General features: G+C 47.9%; 1 protein-coding gene across 1 annotated transcript in view; it reads left to right on the forward strand.

Annotated features, from left to right (window-relative positions):
• pnpla6 (patatin-like phospholipase domain containing 6) overlaps positions 1–20,244 on the forward strand; it is a 199,900-nt gene that overhangs the window by 62,574 nt on the left and 117,082 nt on the right. The window contains exons 9-12 of the mRNA XM_078235102.1: positions 1,778–1,858; positions 4,288–4,416; positions 12,941–13,021; positions 14,689–14,824. Of these exons, the coding sequence (XP_078091228.1) occupies positions 1,778–1,858; positions 4,288–4,416; positions 12,941–13,021; positions 14,689–14,824 (427 nt within the window). The remainder of the gene's footprint in view (positions 1–1,777; positions 1,859–4,287; positions 4,417–12,940; positions 13,022–14,688; positions 14,825–20,244) is intronic.

Raw genomic sequence — 20,244 nt, forward strand, 5'->3', positions numbered from 1 at the left:
ATCCTAGGATCAATTTAGCATGGCCTATCCACCTAACCTCCACATCTTTGGACTGTGGGAGGGAACCGGAGCACCCGGAAGAAACCCACGTAGACACGGGGAGAACGTGCAGACTCCACATAGACAGTGACCCGAGGCTGGGAATCGAACCCGGGTCTCTGGCGCTGTGAGGCAGCAGTGCTAAGCGCTGTGCCATTGTGCCGCCCCAAGCTTTCCCATCGCTAATTGCCCTTGAACTGAATAGCTTGTTGTGCCTTTTCAGAGGGCAGTTAAGAGTCAACCACATTGCTGCGGACCAGATGGGTTTTTAAAACAATCGTTGATGCTTGCCGTGATCACCATAGACTCGCTTTGTAATTCCATATTTATAAAGTGAATTAAAAATCTGCCAGCTGCTGTGGTGGGATTTGAACCTGTGTCCCAGAGCAGCTGGTCGACATTTCCGGTCTGCCACCATCTCCCTCAGTATCCAATATATTTCACTGGGGAAGACTTGAAGGGTGGTGTTGGGTCCATTCATTACTTTGAACAGACGTGGGGACAGCACTGGTACGAGGTTTTAAAATGAAGTTGTTTTATTGAAAAGTACTTTAAAAATTAATGTGACAAAAGTGAAAAGCAAAAGGAAACTTTGGAGACTGGCTCTTAAGCAAGCCAGTCCCTGCATTGTACTGGACTGAACACTGAAAAAAACACACTGAAATCTAAACTATATTTCAATTCTTATCTTGTTGTTGTTGTAAGTGTCCTTCACAGGCTGTCTCTGTCTAGATAAACGATTGTTGCGGCTGCTGTTGTGTACCCTTCAGGGATGCAGTCAATTTTTAGCTAACCCAGCATGCCTTCTGAGTTTTAAAATGTAGTCAAGTTAGCAGTGTTGGTTAAACCCTACCGTCTAGCATTTAAATGCAATTGCATGGGCAGAAATATCTTAAAATGAAGTCTTTGTATAGAACAAAGACAATTACAGCACAAGAACAGGCCTTTTGACCCTTCAAGCCTGCACCGACCATGCTGCCGGTTTGAACTAAAACCCCCTACCCTTCCGGGGACCACATCCCTCTATTCCCATCCTATTCATGCATTTGTCCAGATGCCCCTTAAAAGTCGCTATCTTATCTGCTTCCACTACCTCCCCTGGCAGCGAGTTCCAGGCACCCACTGCCCTCTGTGTTAAAAAACAGGTCTAAGCATTCATAGAATCTCTCGGGTGGATTGAATAACTCATTTCTGCACTAGAACAACCTGTGATTCAGGCAGAATCACAATGTTTCCTTTCTCTGTTGCTCCACAGTCCTGTGTTATCAATTTTCCCCTTCCGAATCTCCACTTGCCCCTCTGTATCCACTCACTCACGCAAATCATTCCATTCTCAACCTCCTTCCTGCCTCAATCCAATATTTCCTTTGTGTAAGATTCTCGGTTCCAATCCAAGACTCGGGGAGACATTTCCTTACCCAAACGCCTGTGCGTCTGCATGGTATTGAGTGACTTCCCTTTTTTAAAAAAAAATGCCGTTAAATTTGAAACAGGTGTCAATTTTCAGCTTCTAAATCCTCCAAACCCCAGCGCTGCAGTGAAATTCCAATCCTCTTCAATAACACTGGGGGCAATGAGGTGATACTGGAACATGTGCTCTCATGAAGAGGGTGTTTGTAGCTGTTTGTCATGGCGTGGGATCGGACTGTGGGAATGGACTCCAGAATTGGGGATACAGTTGCTGTTGATGTCCTCGTATCAATGCCTCAACTGCTTAACTTGTGCATTTCTCTTGCAGGATGGCAAGGAGATTGTTGTGAAGGAGATTTTCCCTGGTGACAGCGTGCACAGTTTACTAAGCATCCTTGACGTTATCACAGTAAGTGAGCGCGTGTCAGCACGCTTTCAGATTGGGAGCGTTGGCCTCCACGGGTATGGCTGAGGTCTATGGATGACGTGGTACGTCAGAGCGATTTAGCCCAGGGATAATCCAGGCTTGAGTTTTAAAGTTTATTTATTAGAGTCACAAGTAAGGCTTACATTAACACTGCAATGAAGTTACTGTGAAATTACCTTAGTCGCCATACTCTCGCGCTCTGTTCGGGTACACTGAGAGAGAATTTAGCACGGCTAATCCACCTAACCAGCACGTCTGTGTGGGAGGAAACTGGAGCACCCAGAGGAAAGCCACGCAGACACGGGGAGAATGTACAGACTCTGCACAGACAGTGACCCAAGCCGGGGATTGAACCCGGGTCCCTGGCTATGTGAGGCAGCAGTGCTAACCACCGTGCAGTCCCCACTCTCGCTATGCGGTAACTTGGTTTCAGTGGGGATAGAATTCATTTCTTTGTGACCTATGGGGTGGCTGGCTTCTCCGGTTGTCCCGACTGTCATTGGATGACTGTTTTGTGAAAAGCAGCCTCTAGTTTCCTGCTCCTCTGAGTGTGGCGACTAGGGGATTTTCACAGTAACTTCATTGCAGTGTTAATGTAAACCGATTTGTGACACTAATAAATAAACTTTAAACTTACTAGGAGCGTGCATGTTGGGTGGAGACAGGATTGTCATGTGATGGTCACAAGTCAGCACTAAGTTGACTGCTTCATGAGTGAATGATGGGCGAGTAGCTGGGGGAGGGGAGGGGAAGGGGTATGAGAAAGCAGACCCAGCGTTGAGCATGCACCTGTAATGATTCATTTCTCTCTATAGAAGCAGCGATGTCGATTTAGTATAATTATCTATTACCACAGTAGAATAGATTGAGCTCAAAGTGTACGGGGCAGGTGTACATAGCACCATTACTGGGTCACTTAACATAGCCAGCCAATTTGGCTGCTTCAGGGAGCTTGTAGCAACATTTTCAGAAGACTAAGGAAATTTGGCGTGTCAGCTACGACTCTCACCAACTTTCACAGATGCACCATAGAAAGCATTCTTTCTGGTTGTATCACAGCTTGATGTGGCTCCAAGACCGCAAGAAACCTGTCGTGAATGTAGCCCAATCCATCACTCAAACCAGCCTCCCATCCATTGACTCTGTCTACACTTCCCACTGCCTCGGCAAAGCAGCCAGCATAATTAAGGACCCCACGCACCCTGGACATTCTCTCTTCCACCTTCTTCTGTCGGGAAAAAGAGACAAAAGTCTGAGGTCACGTACCAACCAACTCAAGAACAGCTTCTTCCCTGCTGCCATCAGACTTTTGAATAGACCTACCTCGCATTAAGTTGATCTTTCTCTACACCCTAGCTATGACTGTAACACTACATTCTGTACTCTCTCCTTCTCTATGAATGGTATGCTTTGTCTGTTTAGCACACAAGAAACAGTACTTATCACTGTATACTAATACATGTGACAAATCAAATCAAAAACCAGTCAATGTTCAGAATTTGTATGTTCCTTGTAAGCATTTTACCGCGAGTCCTTAAAGTCTGCAACTCGAGTGGAATCCATCTATTGATAAATAGCTGGTAGCCAGATATACTTGCCGAGTGATAGTGGATGATAGCTTCAAGTCAGATAGCTCATGTGTGTTCCCTGTCTGGCTGTGTCTCGACTCGTTTGGGCTGGGTGCATTCAGGTTTTTGATTTGATTTATTATTGTCACATGTATTAACATACAGTGAAAAGCATTGTTTTTTGCGCGCTATACAGACAAAGCATACCGTTCATAGAGAAGGAAAGGAGAGAGTGCAGAATGTAGTGTTACAGTCATAGCTAGGGTGTAGAGAAAGATCAACTTAATGCAAGGTAAGTCCATTCAAAAGTCTGACAGCAGCAGGGAAGAAGCTGTTCTTGAGTCGGTTGGTACGTGACCTCAGACTTTTGTATCTTTTTCCCGACAGAAGAAGGTGGAAGAGAGAATGTCTGGGGTGTGTGGGGTCCTTAATTATGCTGGCTGCTTTTCCGAGGCAGCGGGAAGTGTAGACAGAGTCAATGGATGGGAGGCTGCTTTGCGTGATGGATTGGGCTGTGTTCACCATCCTTTGTAGTTTCTTGCGGTCTTGGGCAGAGCAGGAGCCATACCAAGCAGTGATACATCCAGAAAGAATGCTTTCTATGGTGCATCTGTAAAAGTTGATGAGAATTGAGGCGGACATGCTGAATTTCCTTAGTCTTCTGAGAAAGTAGGGGTTTTGGAGGGTTTTCTTAAGTGTAGCGTCGGCATGGGGGAACCAGGACGGGTTGGGGATCTGGACGCCTCGGGTACAGTTTGGGTGGACTCGCAGACACTGAAGCTCTGGGAGGACCATGCATTGCGGATGATGGAAATAATCCTGGGTGTTTTTGAATTGTTGCAGGGTCACCAACGACCGTACAAGACTGTGTCCGCTCGAGCTGCTGAAGTATCGACAGTACTTTGTTTGCCAGTGGAGGCGTTTCAGACGATTTTCGAGAAATATCCAGAAAGCTTGGTCAGAGTGGTACAGGTGAGAGCTGTTACTGAACAAAGGCTATACCCCTTTCTCCGAAGATGCATGGGTGGCACGGTGGCACAATTGTTAGCACTGTTGCCTCACAGTACCAGGGACCCGGGTTCAATTCCGGCCTCAGGTCATTATTTGTGTGGAGTCTGCACACTCTCCGTGTCTGCGTGGGTTTCCTCCGGGTGCTCCGGTTTCCTCCCACAGTCCAAAGATGTGCGGTTTAGGTGGATTGGCCGTGCTGAATTGCCCCTTAGTGTCAGGAGATTAGCAGGGTAAATATGTGCGTTTGCGGGGGTGGGGTTGTTGTCGGTGCAGACTCGATGGGCCGAATGGCCTCCTTCTGCACTGTAGAGATTTTATGATCCTATTTCTATGATGCACAGATGAGTACACAAACACGCCCTCACTAAGCATCAGATCACCATAGTGTTCCAAAGGTGATTCCAGTGCTGCTTGTGTAAGAGTAGACAGTGTAGGTTTCACCTACACACTAGTCACAAAGCTCGCTATTCAACCCTTTGTTCTCAGTCAAGTCCACACCCCAGTTATTCAAATCTAGGGAAATGAAACGTTTTCCTGAAATCAAAGCAATACATTGTGAGTCAATTATTGTGATGTATTTATATTTTTCTGGAGGTTTTAGTCCTATCCCGATGTGTCGCACTGAACTGGGATAATGAGAGACGATGGTCAAAGCTTTGGAAGTGGAAGGGGGTGGGTGGTTTTCAGCAGAGATGTAATGAGATGAAGGGTCTGGGGTTTAAAGAGTGCGGGGGTGATTCAGTAATGGCCCCACTCTGAGTCTGACAGGAAAAGGAGCATAGGGGAGCCCAGAGTCAGGAGAGCTTGGAGGAGGTTGTAGGAACAAAACCTGATGGAATTGTTTCTGAAGCGGTGACTAAGGTTTTTGGGATTGGACAGAGAGAGGGCATGTCCCCTTTTCTTCATGCTCTGCCACTTTTCTTTCGGCTCACGTCCAACCCTTGTTGCCCCACATGATGCATTGCCCTTATCTTGTGGCTTGTTGCCTTCTTGTAAGATGTCAGAAACAGGGGAATTTATAATGGGGGACAACAAAATGGCTGACCAACTAAATACATAGTTAGGTTCTGTCTTCACAAAGGAGGACACAAATAACGTACCAGAAATGTTGGGGAACACAAGGTTTAGAGAGAGGGAGGAACTGAAGGAAATCAGTATTAGTAGAGAAACGGTGTTGGGGAAATTGAGAGGATTGAAGGCTAATAAATTCCCAGTGCCTGATAATCTACACCCCAGAGTACTTAAGGAAATGTCCCTGGAAATAGTGGATGCATTGGTGGTCATTTTCCAAGTTTCTATAGACTCTGGAACAGTTCCTACAGATTGGAAGGTAAGTAATGTAACCCCACTGTTTAAAAAGGGAGGTAGAGAGAAGACAGGGAATTATAAACCAGTCAGCCTGACATCAATAGTGCGGAAAATTCTAGAGTCCAGTATCAAAGACTTTATAACAGAGCACTTGGTAAACAGTGGCACATTCAGCATGGATTTACTAAAAGGAAATCATGCTTGATAAATCTACTGGAATTCTTTGAGGATGTAACAAGTAGAGTTAATGAGAGGGAGCCAGTGGATATGGTTTATTTGGACTTTCAGAAGACTTTCGACAAAGTCCCACATAAGAGATTAGCGTGTGAAATTAAAGTTTATGGGGTTGGGGGTATTGTATTGAGATGGATAGAAAACTGGTTAGCAGGCAGGAAACAGAGTAGGAATAAACAGGTCATTTTCCGAATGGCAGGCAGTGACTAGTGGGTACCATAGGGATCTGAATTTTAGCATGTCTTTTGTACCGTGGGAGGAAACCAGAGCACCCAGAGGAAAGCCACGCAGACACGGGGGGGGAAAGTGCAGACTCCGCACAGACAGTGACCCAAGCTAGGAATTGAACCTGGGTCCCTGGTGCTGTGAGGCAGCAGTGCCACTGTGCTGCCCCTGCGTAGGACCCCAGCTATTCACAATGTATTCGCATGATTTGGATGAAGGAGCTAAATGTACTATCTCCAAATTTGCAAATGATACAAAGCTGGGTGGGAGGGTGAGCTATGAGGAGGATGCAGAGATGCTTCATTGTGATTTGGACAAGTTGAGTGAGCGGGTAAATACATAGAAGGTACAGTATAATGTGGATAAATGTGAGGTTATCCACTTTGGTAACAAAAGTAGGAAGGCAGATTGTTATCTGAGTTGGCTATAGATTGGGAGAGGGGAGTGTGCAGCAGGATCTGAGTGTCCTTGGACACCAGTCACTGAAGGTAAGCATGCAGTTGCAGCCGGATTTGAGGTTTTTAAAAATTCATTTGTGGGACACGGGCGTCATTGACTGGCCAGCATTTATTGCCCATTCCCAGTTGCCCTTGGAGGGCAGTTGAAAGCCAGCCACATTGCTGTGGCTCTGGAGTAGGCCAGACCAAGTAAGGACGGCAGATTTCCTTCCCGAAAGGACATTAGTGAACCAGATGGGTTTTTCTGACAATCGGCAATGGTTTCATAGTCATCAGTAGATTATTAATACCAGATTTTTAAAAAATTGAATTCAAATTCTACCACCTGCCCCATGGCGGGACTCAAACCTGAGTCCCCCAGAACATTAGCTGAGTTTCTGGATTAAAAGTCTAACAATACCACTAGGCCATCACCTCTCCTATACGTATGGGAGCAAGGATATCTTGGTCCAATTAAATAAAGTCTTGGTGAGGCCACACCTAGAATTTTGGAGGCAGTTTTGGTCTCCTTGTCTGAGGAAGGATGTTCTTGCTCTAGGGAGTGCAGCTAAGGTTTACCAGGCTGATTCCGGGAATGGCGGGACTGATGTATGAGGAGAGATTGAGTTGATTCGGATTATACTCACTGGAGTTCGGAGGAAGGATCTGATAGAAACCTATAAAATTCTAACAGGATTAGCTGCAGGAAGAATGTTCCTGATGGTGGGGGTGTCCAGAACCAGGATCACAGTCTAAGAATAAGGGATAAACGTTTTATAGGATAGAGATGAGGAGGAATTTCTTCACCCAGGTGGGCCTGTGGAATTCACTACCACAGAAAGCAGTCGAGGCCAAAGCATTGTATGTTTTCAAGGAGCGGTTAGATAGAGAACTTGGGGTGAAGGAGATCAAAGGATATGGGGGGGTGCGGGGGAAAACAGGTTACTGAGTTGGATGATCAGCTGTGATCATAATGAATGGTGGAGCAGGCTCGATGGGCTGAATGGCCCACTCCTGCTCCCATTTTCTAAAGTGATGCATGGTCATGTCTGTGGGTGTCTTTTATATGGACTTGCAGAAGACATTTGATTTTTTTTAAAATTCCCTTTTTAAACAAAGACTTGGCTGAAGGGAGTTGAAGGGAAATTATTGAGCAGTTTGGTGAATGGTTTGAGGTGGCAGGAGATGGTGTTTCACACTATAATGGACAGGGTGTCCCGCACACAGCTGTCCTGGGTTCCCGATATTTATTAACAATGAGAGGAGAGAAAGCTACGTGTCCGAGGCTGCCAGTGGCACAAAGATAGGCAACATGGGAAGCAATACAACTCGAAGCAAAAGAATTCCCAAGAGACATGAAGCAAATGGGCCAAAGGATTTTCAAAGAAGGCAAACGTGAACTTAGGAAATAAAAAAATGATTAGAACGGGGTATTTGCTATATGGTGAAAAGCAGTGGAGGCCCAAAATGACTGCGGTGGGGTATCCAGGTACATAGACCATGAAAAGTCATGGACAGGTACCAAGAATAATGGAATGCTGCCCTTCCCATCCAGAGGACTAGCACACAAGATGCTAGAAGCCATGGTCTAGCTGACCAGGCCACAGCTGGAGTACTGAATCATCTGGACACCACAGAGTATGTTGCCCATGGATGGAGTACAGTGTAGATTTACCAGCATTACATTAGGCTCCAACAGTTATTTGATTTGATTTATTATTGTCACATGTATTAGCATACAGTGAAAAGTATTGTTTCTTGCCCGTTATACAGAGTATACCGTTCATAGAGAAGGAAAGGAGAGAGTGCAGAATGTAGTGTTACAGTCATAGCTAGGGTGTAGAGAAAGATCAACTTAATGCAAGGTATGTCCATTCAAAAGTCTGACAGCAGCAGGGAAGAAACTGTTCTTGAGTCGGTTGGTACGTGACCTCAGACTTTTGTATCTTTTTCCCGACAGAAGAAGGTGGAAGAGAGAATGCCCGGGGTGCGTGGGGTCCTTAATTAAGCTGGCTGCTTTGCCAAGGCAGCGGGAAGTGTAGACAGAGTCAGTGGATGGGAGGCTGGTTTGCGTGATGGATTGGGCTACATTCACGACTTTTTGCAGTTTCTTGCGGTCTTGGGCAGAGCAGGAGCCCATACCGAGCTGTGATACAACCAGAAAGAATGCTTTCTGTGGTGCATCGGTAAATGTTGGTGAAAGCTATAGCTGACACGCCAAATTTCTTGAGTCTTCTGAGAAAGTAGAGGCGTTGGTGGGCTTTCTTAACTATAGTGTCAGCGTGGGGGGACCAGGACAGGTTGTTGGTGATCTGGACACCTAAAAACCTGAAGCTCGCGACCCATTCTACTTCATCCCCGTTGATGGAGACGGGCATGTTCTCCTTTACGCTTCCTGAAGTCGGTGACAATCTCGTTCGTTTTGTTGACATTGAGGGAGAGATTATTGTCACCGCAGCAATTCACCAAATATGCCAAGAGGAGAAATTAAACAAACTAGTCTTGCATTCCCTGGAACAAAAACAGAAAATGTGGGGAAATCTCAGCAGGCCTGACAGCATCTGTGGAGAGAGAATAGAGCAACGTTTCGAATCTGGATGACCCTTCGCCAGAGCTTACCTTCCCTGTGGCTAAATAAATCAAAGTGTACTGTTTGCAGTTCTGGTCACCACATTATAGGAAGGAGGTGAACGCACTGCAGGGGGTGCAGAGGAGATTCACCAGGATGCTGCCTGGGATGGAGCATTTCAGTTATGAAGAGAGGTTGGATAGGCCTGGGTTGTTTTCTCTGGAGCAGAGAAGACAGAGGAGCGACCTGATTGAGGTGTTCAAGATTGAGGGGCATGGACAGGGTGGATAGGGAGCAGCTGTTCCCCTTAGCTGAAGGGTCCGTTACGAGGGGGCACAAGTTAAAAGTGAGGGGTGGGAGGTTTAGGGGAAATTTGAGGAAACAATTTTTATGCAGAGGGTGGTGAGGGTCTGGAATGCGCTGCCTGGGAGGGTGGTGGAGGCGGGATGCCTCACATCCTTTAAAAAGTATCTGGATGAGTACTTGACACACCATAACATTCATGGCTATGGGCCAAGTGCTGGCAAGTGAGATTAGGTGGGCAGATCAGGGCCTTTAATGCGTAGGTGCAGACTCGATGGGCCAAAGGGCCTCTTCTGACCTGTAGGATTCTGTGATTCTGTGAAAGTAATTAAGATATTATGAGGAATAGGGCGGCACAGTGGTTAGCACTGCTGCCTCTCAGCTCCAGGGACCTGGGTTTGAATCCTGGCCTTGGGTCACTGTCTGTGTGGAGTTTGCACGTTCTCCCCGTGTCTGCGTGGGTTTCCTCCGGGTGCTCGGACAGAAAATGTGGGGAAATCTCAGCAGGTCTGACAGCATCTGTGGAGAGAGAATAGAGCAACGTTTCGAATCTGGATGACCCTTCGCCAGAGCTTACCTTCCCTGTGGCTAAATAAATCAAAGTGTGTACTGTGTGCAGTTCTGGTCACCACATTATAGGAAGGAGGTGAATGCACTGGAGGGGGTAGGTGCATTGGTCATGCTAAATTGACCCTTCGTGTCCTGGGATGCGTAGGTTAAAGGGATTAGCGGGGTAAATATGTGGAGTTATGGGGATAAGGCCCCATTGGGATTTGTTATGGTGCAGACTCTATGGGCCGAATAGCCTCTCTCTGCACTGTAGGGATTCTACGAATAGAGAGAGTGGATGGAAATAAATCTCTTTCTGCTAAAGTCTGGCACTAAAATGACATAAATCTCTCTTTCAGGTGCAGAGGTAGATAGGTTCTTGTTAGGCAAGGGAATTGAATCGGGGGGTAGATGGGGAATGTGGAACTTGAAACACAATCAGATCAGCCATGACCTTATTGACTGACAGAATAGACTAGAGGGGCTGAATGGTTTGCTCCTATTTCATACGTCTGTATGGCATTGTCTGAATAAAGCGTGGATGGCTTTATAGAAGTGACGTTGGAAATCACATGACACAGGGTGAATGAAGCTTGAAACTCTTCTGAAATCGGTAATTGATGCCAGGTCAGTTCTTTTCTGTTTGATTGAAAGGTATTAAATTAAAGCAAAGGTGGATGTAAGGAGTTAGGCTTCAAATCAGCAATTAGCTCGTTGAGGAGATAAATGACCTCATCGTGTTTCTCATTGTTGAGGGAATAAATGACTATTTTGGTGGTTTTGAGGGTTGAATTGTGGTTGGGTGGCCCAGTGGTTAGCACTGCTGCCTCACAGCACCAGGGACCCGGGTTCAATTCCGGCCTCGGGTCACTGTCTGTGTGGAGTCTGCACATTCTCCCCGTGTCTGCCTGGGTTTCCTCCAGGTGCTCTGGTTTCCTCCCACAGTCCAAAGACGTGTGGGTTAGGGTGCATTGGCCATGCTAAATTGACCCTTAGTTTCAGGGGGGCTAGCAGTGTAAATATGTGGGGTTACGGGAATAGGGGCTGGGTGGGATTGTGGGTGGGTGCAGACTTGGTGGGCCGAATGGCCTCCTTCTGCACTGTAGGGATTCTATGATTCTAAGGGGACTAAAACTATTCACGTGATGTGCATTGGGATGAACTATTTGACTTCATTGACCCAATGTTTAGATTTGATTTGATTTATTGTTGTCACATGTATTAGCATACAGTGAAAAGTATTGTTTCTTGCGCGCTGTACAGACAAAGCATACCGTTCATAGAGAAGGAAAGGAGAGAGTGCAGAATGTAGTGTTACAGTCATAGCTAGGGTGTAGAGGAAGATCAAAATGCAAGGTAGGTCCATTCAAAAGTCTGACAGCAGCAGGGAAGCTGTTCATGATGGGCTTGGGTTGTTTCCTCTGGAGTAGAGAAGACTGAGGGGGTGACCTGATTGAGGTGTTCAAGATTGAGGGGCATGGACAGGGTGGAAGGGAGCAGCTGTTCCCCTTAGTTCAAAGGTCAGTTACGAGGGGACACAAGTTGGTACGTGACCTCAGACTTTTGTATCTTTTTCCTGATGGAAGAAGGTGGAAGAGAGAATGTCCGGGACGCGTGGGGTCCTTTATCATGCTGGCTGCTTTGTGGCAGTTTCTGCATTGTGTCCCCTGGGGTTTTGTGAAATTGAAAATGTTGAAACCGCATTTCTCAACGAGATTGTGAAGAGTTCCTTTGCTTTCCACACTGGAGTGACTCCTGGGCCATCACGTTGTTTCCTTGCTGAATCGCAAAGTGCCCGTTCATGGCTCTGGCCCAGTGAGGCAGTGATGCTGAAGTTTGAGTGTCGCCCTAACATGAGGAAGTAAGATGGTGGCTCCAGTGAAGAGCAGGTCTGAAAGCCACTGGAGTGCATGTCTGATCATTGATCAGAATCAGACCAGCTACATTTTCCTCCAGATTATTTATATATACTACGAACAGCAAAGGTCCCAGAACTGATCCCTGTGGAACACCGCTAGTAAGAAGTCTAACAACACCAGGTTAAAGTCCAACAGGTTTATTTGGTAGCTAAAGCCACTCGCTTTCGGAACAGGCTGTCCCTTCGTCAGGTGGGTGGGAGTTCTGATCATAAACAGGGCACAAAGCAGAGACTGATAGGCAGGTTCCGCACACATGAGGACGGCCTCAACCGGGATCTTGGGTTCATGTCTCACTATCTGTAACCCCCACAACTTGCCTGGATGTGCAAAATCTCACTAGCTGTCCTGTCTGGAGACAATACACATCTCTTTAACCTGTGCTTAATGCTCCCTCCACTCACATTGTCTGTACCTTTAAGACTTGGTTACCTGTAAAGACTCGCATTCCAATCATTATTCATGTAAATTGAGTTTGTCTTTGTGCCCTGTTTGTGATCAGAACTCCCACCCACCTGACGAAGGGACAGCCTGTTCCGAAAGCGAGTGGCTTTTGCTACCAAATAAACCTGTTGGACTTTAACCTGGTGTTGTCACTCTTCTTACTGTGTTTACCCCAGTCCAACGCCAGCACCTCCACATCATGAACACCACTAGTCACAGCCTTCCATTCAGAAAAACACCCCTCTACTGCTACCCTCTGCCTTCTATGGCCAAGCCAGTTCTGTATTCATCTTGCCAGCTCTCCTCTGATCCTGTGTGACTTCACCTTTCGTACCAGGCGGAGGGAGTAAGGCAGATAGTCGCAGACAGCTGCCTCACCACGTTCCCTGCTTTCTCAGCGTGTGGTTGAAATCAGTCAGGCACATCGCCCTGGTCGCGTTGTAAAGGTTAAATTGTTCTCTCTCCGGCCTGTTAATTATATTACTTTCTGTCTCTGCCAGATTATCATGGTGCGGCTACAGCGAGTGACCTTCGTGGCTCTGCATAACTATCTCGGCCTGACCAACGAGCTCTTCATTCAGGTGACAGTTCTGTCATTCTCTTTGTCTCCTGTCTTGACCTGTCCGAAATGTGGGCAGGGTGGGAGGTCGGGGGTCATGACCTGTCTGAAATTTGGGCAGGATGGGGAAGGAGATCGGGTCACGACCTGTCTGAAATGTGGACAGTGTGGGAGGTCGGGGGGTCATGACCTGTCTAAATTTTGGGCAGGTAGGGGAAGGAGGTCAGTACTTGTCTGAAATTTGGATGGTGTTTGGGTTGGCTCCTCTGGGGGCTGGTGTTTGGGACGGTGGGTGGCTTGGTTGCCCACGGAATGATTGTGATCAGTGGGAACAGTCACTCCTCTATTCTCAGTCACTCGAAGCTTCCCTCTTCCCGTGAACAACTCTCAGCCAGCCGGCTGTACTCCGTTCCATTTCAACAAGACCGCATGGGGAATAATCAACTAACCTCACTGGCGGTGAGGCACTGTCGTGTGGACTGACTTGGTGTCAGTAGAATCTGCCCGCTTCCAGCGAACAGTTTAAAAAGCTCACAAACGTTGTGGTAATCCCTGGAGATTATGAATAAAGGAGTATGGATAGAAATGGAGTAATTAGTGGGGTATATACAGAAAATAGCCTGAGATGTTCAAATTCCACACTGTCGAACTTCAAATGTTAACTTACCTGAGACAGGTAAGTTACCTGTAACTTTCACATTACCAATGTGAATTACTCAGTAACCTCCCGTTGTTTTAAATTTAGTCACGGGGCGTCACTGACTAGGCCAGCATTTATTGCCCATCCCTAGTTGCCCCTTGAGAAGGTGGTGGTGAGCCACCGCCTTGAGCCGTTGCAGTCCATGTCATGTAGGTACATCCACAGTGCTGTTTGGGATGCTTTTAATAACCAGTGCAGCAACAACCTAACAAATTGCTGATTATAAAGGGAATTATAACCTAATCGGACCTCTGCCTCCAGATCCTGCCCCTCTCCCTCTGTTTTTCCTCAAATGTTTCCCTGAGCCATACATATTGGAGTATAAACGATTCTGACCGCCCGTCGCTAATACACCAGTGACCCAGGATCCGTCTCCATTCTCCACCATGTGGGCAGCATGGTGGCCCAGTGGTTAGCACTGCTGCCTCACAGCACCAGGGACCCGGGTTCGATTCCGGCCTCGGGTCACTGTCTGTGTGGAGTTTGCACGTTCTCCCCGTGTCTGCGTGGGTTTCCCCCGAGTGCTCTGGTTTCCTCCCACACTCCAAAGATGTGCGGGTTACATTGATTGGCCGTGCTAAATTGACCCTTAGTGTCAGGGCGGTTAGCAGGGTAAATATGTGGGGTTATGGGGGTAGGGCCTGGGTGGGATTGTGGTCAGTGCAGAATTGATGGACCGAATGGCCTCCTGATTCTATGATTCTGGGGAAGCTCTGTTTCCCCCACTGAGCCCCCAGCCCAAGAGCAGCGAGAGTAGCTACCTGTGTGGGGAAGGGCCAGCCCAGGCTGTAAGTGAGGCTATTCCGACCCTGACTGCCCTTCCCATTCGAACGTGATCACCCAGTGGTGCGACTGGATCTGCACAGCGAGCTGCTCTGGTTTAATATCTCGGGGGGGGGGGGGGGGGGCAGGATTGGAAACAGTTCCTGTAGAGGGACTGACTGCATTAGCGTTTATTGACAGTAATCATGTCCTGTGTTTAATGGTAGGAAAACCAGCCATCACGCCTGGCTCCCCAACAGAGCTGTGCCACGCGGACAAGCCCCGTGCGACACAGGCGCTTCATTAGCGTCTCGGTCGCTGATGATCAGAAGGAAAATGCTGGGAAGTTGAACCCCGATCCAGGTGGGTAGTTTACTACACGTCGGATCTCGACACTGTGTTGTAGTGATTAACAATGTAAATATACTTTAGTTCGCAGCCTGTTGGCACCACTTGACTTGTCAACACTTTGCCATGTTTGAACAGTCCTGCAGTGGAGCTGTGAACATCAGAACATAAGATACAGGAGCAGGCCACCTGACTTAGAATCATAGAATCCCTACAGTGAAGAAGGAGGCCATTCGGCCCATCGAGTCTGCACCAACCACAATCCCACCCAGGCCCGAACTCCACGTATTAGCTCTCATAATCCCCCTAACAGTAAAGGACAATTTCCCATAGCCAATCCCCCGAACCTACATCTCTTTAGAGTGTGGGAGGAAACCGGAGTGTCCGGAGGAAACTGGCTGAGCCAGCAATGCCCATGTCATAGATCATAGAATCCCTACAGTGCAGAAGGAGGCCATTCGGCCCATCGAGTCTGCACCGACCACAGTCCCACAAATGCCCTATCCCCGTAACCCCATGCATTTACCCTAGCTAGTCCCCCTGAAACTAAGGGGCAATGTAGCTTGGCCAATCCACCTAAGCGGCACATCTTTGGAATGTCGCGTGAAAGAATTTTGGAAAAGAGGTGGTGTTCTACTCCACACGTGCGGTGGTTGCCATTCACCGATACCTGTTGAACTCCGAGTCCGAGCGCAACTTCCAAGCGTCCTTTCAGAATCCCGGCTTCTCAAACAACGTTGGTAAGTGTGAGGTTATCCACTTTGGAAGGAATAATAGTAAAATGGACTATTACAACATGCTACTGTGCAGAGGGACCTGGGGGTCCTTGTGCATGAATCACAAAAACTCAGTTTGCAGGTGCAGCAGGTGATCAAGAAGGCAAATGGAATCTTGGCCTTTATCGCGAAGGGGATGGAGTATAAAAGCAGGGAGGTCATGCTGCAATTGTACAAGGTAGTGGTGAGGCTGCACCTAGAGTACTGTGTACAATTTTGGTCCCCTTATTTAAGAAAGGATATATTAGCTTTGGAGGGGGTACAGAGCAGGTTCACCAGGTTGATTCCGGAGATGAGGGGGTTAACTTATGAGGAGAGATTGAGTAGACTGGGCCTGTACTCATTGGAGTTTAGAAGGTTGAGGGGAGATCTTATAGAGACATATAAGATAATGAAGGGGCTAGACTAGGTAGAAGCAGCGAGGTTATTTCCACTTACAATGGAAACAAGAACTAGGGGGCATTGCCTCAAAATACGGGGGAGTCAATTTAGAACAGAGTTGAGGAGGAACTTCTTCTCCCAGAGGGGAGTGAATCTTTGGAATTCTCTGCCCAATGAAGCAATAGAGGCTACCTCGTTAAATGTGTTTAAGTCACAGATAGATAGATTTTTAACCATTAAGGGAATTAAGGGTTATGGGGAGCGGGCGGGTAAGTGGAACTGAACCCACTATCAGCTCAGCCATGATCTTATTGAATGGCGGAGCAGGCTTGAGGGGCTAGATGGCCTACTCCTCCTATTTCTTATGTTCTTATGTTCTTAACTCTCCACGTTTAGTAACTTTATTATCACAGTGGAAACCTCTACCTCCCTTGACTGAAACCAAATCAGTGCGAGTGCAGGAGGCCTTTGATCCTGCTATGAGTCATTAAAGCCCCTTCACAACTTCATCACTGTAAGGCATTATAAAATGAGTTGCATATGTCATTGTTGGTACTGTTTCCCATAAAAGTGAGTATGTGCTGGCGACCATGCTGGCTTTATTGCGTATTTTTAAAATCCTAAACACTGGTGTGTAAATGTGAACACACAAACCAGGAGCCAGAAGTAGCCCATCCGGCCCTTCGAGCCCACTGTGGGCAAGGAATTTGGGGTAGAAAGGAAGCAGTTGATAGCAAAGCAAGGTCAGATTTTCTGAAATGTAATGACTGTTCCTGTGCTGCGAGAGTGACACGCTTCTCAGGGTTCATACAGCCACTCTATGTAAACCGGCGTCCAGCTACCTCTGCATCAGCTCTTCAAGCCCGTGGAAATTGTCAGACTTGTCTGGCAGCCAGTCCTGGATGAGCAAAGATTTCTCCAAACTAAATATTGTGAAGACTGTGGAGCTATTGTCTTTATCACTGCTCCCCCTCCCCCCCATTCCTTAACCAATGACCCCATTGGAACGATGGAGGTTGAGGGGTGACCTGATAGAGGTTTACAAGACTGTGAGTGGCATGGACAGAGTGGATAGTCAGATGCTCTTTCCTAGGGTAGAAAAGTCAAGTACTCGGGGGCACAGGTTTAAGGTGCGTGGGGAAAAGTTTAGAGGAGATGTGCGAGGCAAGTTTTTTACACAGAGGGTGGCGAATGTCTGGAACGCGCTGCCCGGGGAGGTGGTGGGAGCAGGTACGATAGCGGCGTTTAAGAGGCAACTAGACAAATACATGAATAGGATGGGAATGGAAGGATACGGACTCTAAGTGCATATGGTTTTACTTTAGGCAGGCATCATGATCGGCGCAGGCTTGGAGGGCCGAAGGGCCTGTCCCTGTGCTGGACTGTTCTTGATTCTTTCTTCTGCTCACTGGCAGCTGTCTGAGACTGGGACAGACAGGTTTGTGACCTGGGAATTGTACTTGCCCCTGAAAGGAGCTTCTCACCACATGGCCCAGCCGTTATTTCCATCTGGGTGACATTGTTCGACTGCCGACCCTGCCTCCGCTCTACTCTGCCTCAATCCTCACCCTTGTTTTGCTACCTCCAGACTAGACAGTTCCAACACACGCCTGGCTGGTCACCTCCCTTCCATCTTTCACAAACAGAGGCTCATCCATGCTTCCATCTTCACTCACATCAGGTTCACCTACTGCCCTCGCTGATCTACATTGTCTCCCGGTTAAACAGCACCTCGATTTTTGAAGTAAGTAGTCTCACAACACTAGGCTAAAGCCCAGCAGGTTTATTTGGAATCACGAGCTCTCGGAGCGATGACCACCACTCACCTGATGAAGGAGCAGCGCTCCGAAAGCTCACGATTCCAAATAAACCTGTTGGACTTTCACCTGGTGTTGTGAGACTTCTTCCTGTGCCCACCCCAGTCCAACTCCACATCATCGATTTTTAAAGTTTATCCTTCCCTATCTCTGCAAACCCTTCCAGTGCTCTTGCCCTCTGAGATCCCCTGCACTCTTCCAATTCTCATCCCTTGCATTGCATAACACTGGTTTTAATCACCGTTGGCGGCCGTGCCTTCAGCTGCCAGCACCCTCTGCTTTGGAACTTTCTCCCTAAACCTCGCTGTCTTTCCTTTCTGTTCTCCATTAAGATACTCTTTAAAATCTATCTCTTGATTATCTGTCCTAACATTCCTTTACGTGCCTCAGTGCCAAATGTTATTTGATACCATGCCTGCAAAACGCCTTCGAGTCACCTTACTCTATTCAAGGTGCTATATCGACACGTGTTATTCACTGGAAGGGCGGCACAGTGGTTAGCACTGCTGCCTCACAGCACCAGGGACCCGGATTCGATTCCCAGCTTGGGTCACTGTCTGTGTGGAGTTTGCACGTTCATAGAATCATAGGAACCCAACAGTACAGAAAGAGGCCATTTGGCCCATCGAGTCTGCACCGACCGCAATCCCACCCAGACCCTACCCTCATATCCCGACACATTTACCCGCTAATCCCTCAAACCTACGCATCTCAGGACACTAAGAGCAATTTTAGCATGGCCAATCAACCTAACCCGCACATCTTTGGACTGTGGGAGGAAACCGGAGCACCCGGAGGAAACCCACGCAGACACGAGGAGAATGTGCAAACTCCACACAGACAGTGACCTGAGCCGGGAATCGGACCCAGGTCCCTGGAGCTGTGAAGCAGCAGTGCTAACCACTCTGCTACCGTGCCGCCCCGTGTTATCGACGCGTGTTATTCACTGGAAAGGCGACACAGTGGTTAGCACTGCTGCCTCACAGCACCAGGGACCCAGATTGGATTCCCAGCTTGGGTCACTGTCCGTGTAGAGTTTGCACGTTCTCCCCATGTCTGCGTGGGTTTCCTCCGGGTGCTCCGATTTCCTCCCACAATCGAAAGATGTGTAGGTTAGGTTGATTGGCCAAGCTAAATTGCCCCTTAGTGTCCTGGGTTGCAGATGTTAGAGGGATTAGCAGGGTAAATATGTGGGGTTGCGGGGATTGAGCCTGGGTGGGATTGTGGTTGGTGCAGACTCAAGGGGCCGAATGGCCTCCTTCTGCGCTGTAGGATTCTATGGAATAGGGCCTCTCGAATGTTTTTAGCACATTGAGCACTGCTGGTTATCAGCTGCCATCTCTCCCCCTCCCTCCTGCTTTGTGGGAGTTGGGACAGAATGGGTTCAGTGAGGGGATAGGAAACTGGAGACAGATATGAGTTCAGGGCTGGGGCAGGGATGACCCTTCAGGGAAGGGTTGGCCCAGTGGTCTACGGGAAAGTGATCGAGGCAGTTGGCAAAATGGTCTCTGGAAGGCGGTGTATTGTGGACTGCCTTGGGGGGGGGGGGGGGGGGGGGACGCAGTAACGATCCGCCCTGTTGCTAATTGTGTTTATATGCAGATGGGGGCCATTAATTGGGGGTCTAATTCGAGCACATATAAAGAGAATTGAGTTCGGAGATGTACGCTTGCTATGGTTCAGTCTGCAAATAAATGGGACTGAGTAGCGATAGCTTCCAATGCTGCACTTCACCCACGAGGCTTTGTGGATTACTGTTTGCTGTTAGGGACAGCATCAGAAACAGTTTAAATACATATGTTTAAGCAAACTGTGTTTTCCTCCTCAGTTGTTTGGCAAACATTGTGGCTGAAATATAGAAGCAATGTTGTTAAACAGAGGAGATTCTCATTCATTTGCCTAATTACTGCGACTGAGTCACAATGCAGGGGAGACCACATGAACAGTCCCATTTATAGAGTTTGCTTTTTATACATTTGAATAACCTGCTGTTACTGCACAGTATGTCTAATTGTTTGGAGCTCAGTGGGAGGACTGTAAACCCTTCTCGTGATACTGGGCACATTTTGGACGTAATTACTGCAATTGGAAAATAACACGCTTCTCAGATTTTCAACGGAATAAGGTTTCTGATAGAATAACTGGTCGAAAGGTAATCGGGAGCAGCACAGTGGGTTAGCACCGCTGCCTCTTGGCGCCAGGGACCCGGGTTCAATTCCCAGTCTGGGTCACTGTGCAGTGGTTAGCACCGCTGCACCTTGGTGCCAGGGACCCGGGTTCGATTCCCGGCCTGGGTCACTGTGCAGTGGTTAGCACCGCTGCACCACGGTGCCAGGGACCCGGGTTCGATTCCCGGCCTGGGTCACTGTGCAGTGGTTAGCACCGCTGCCTCTCGGTGCCAGGGACCCCGGTTCGATTCCCGGCCTGGGTCACTGTGCAGTGATTAGCACCGCTGCCTCTC

The sequence above is a fragment of the Mustelus asterias genome, chromosome 19, assembly GCF_964213995.1.
Source record: "Mustelus asterias chromosome 19, sMusAst1.hap1.1, whole genome shotgun sequence".
Classification (NCBI taxonomy): domain Eukaryota; kingdom Metazoa; phylum Chordata; class Chondrichthyes; order Carcharhiniformes; family Triakidae; genus Mustelus; species Mustelus asterias.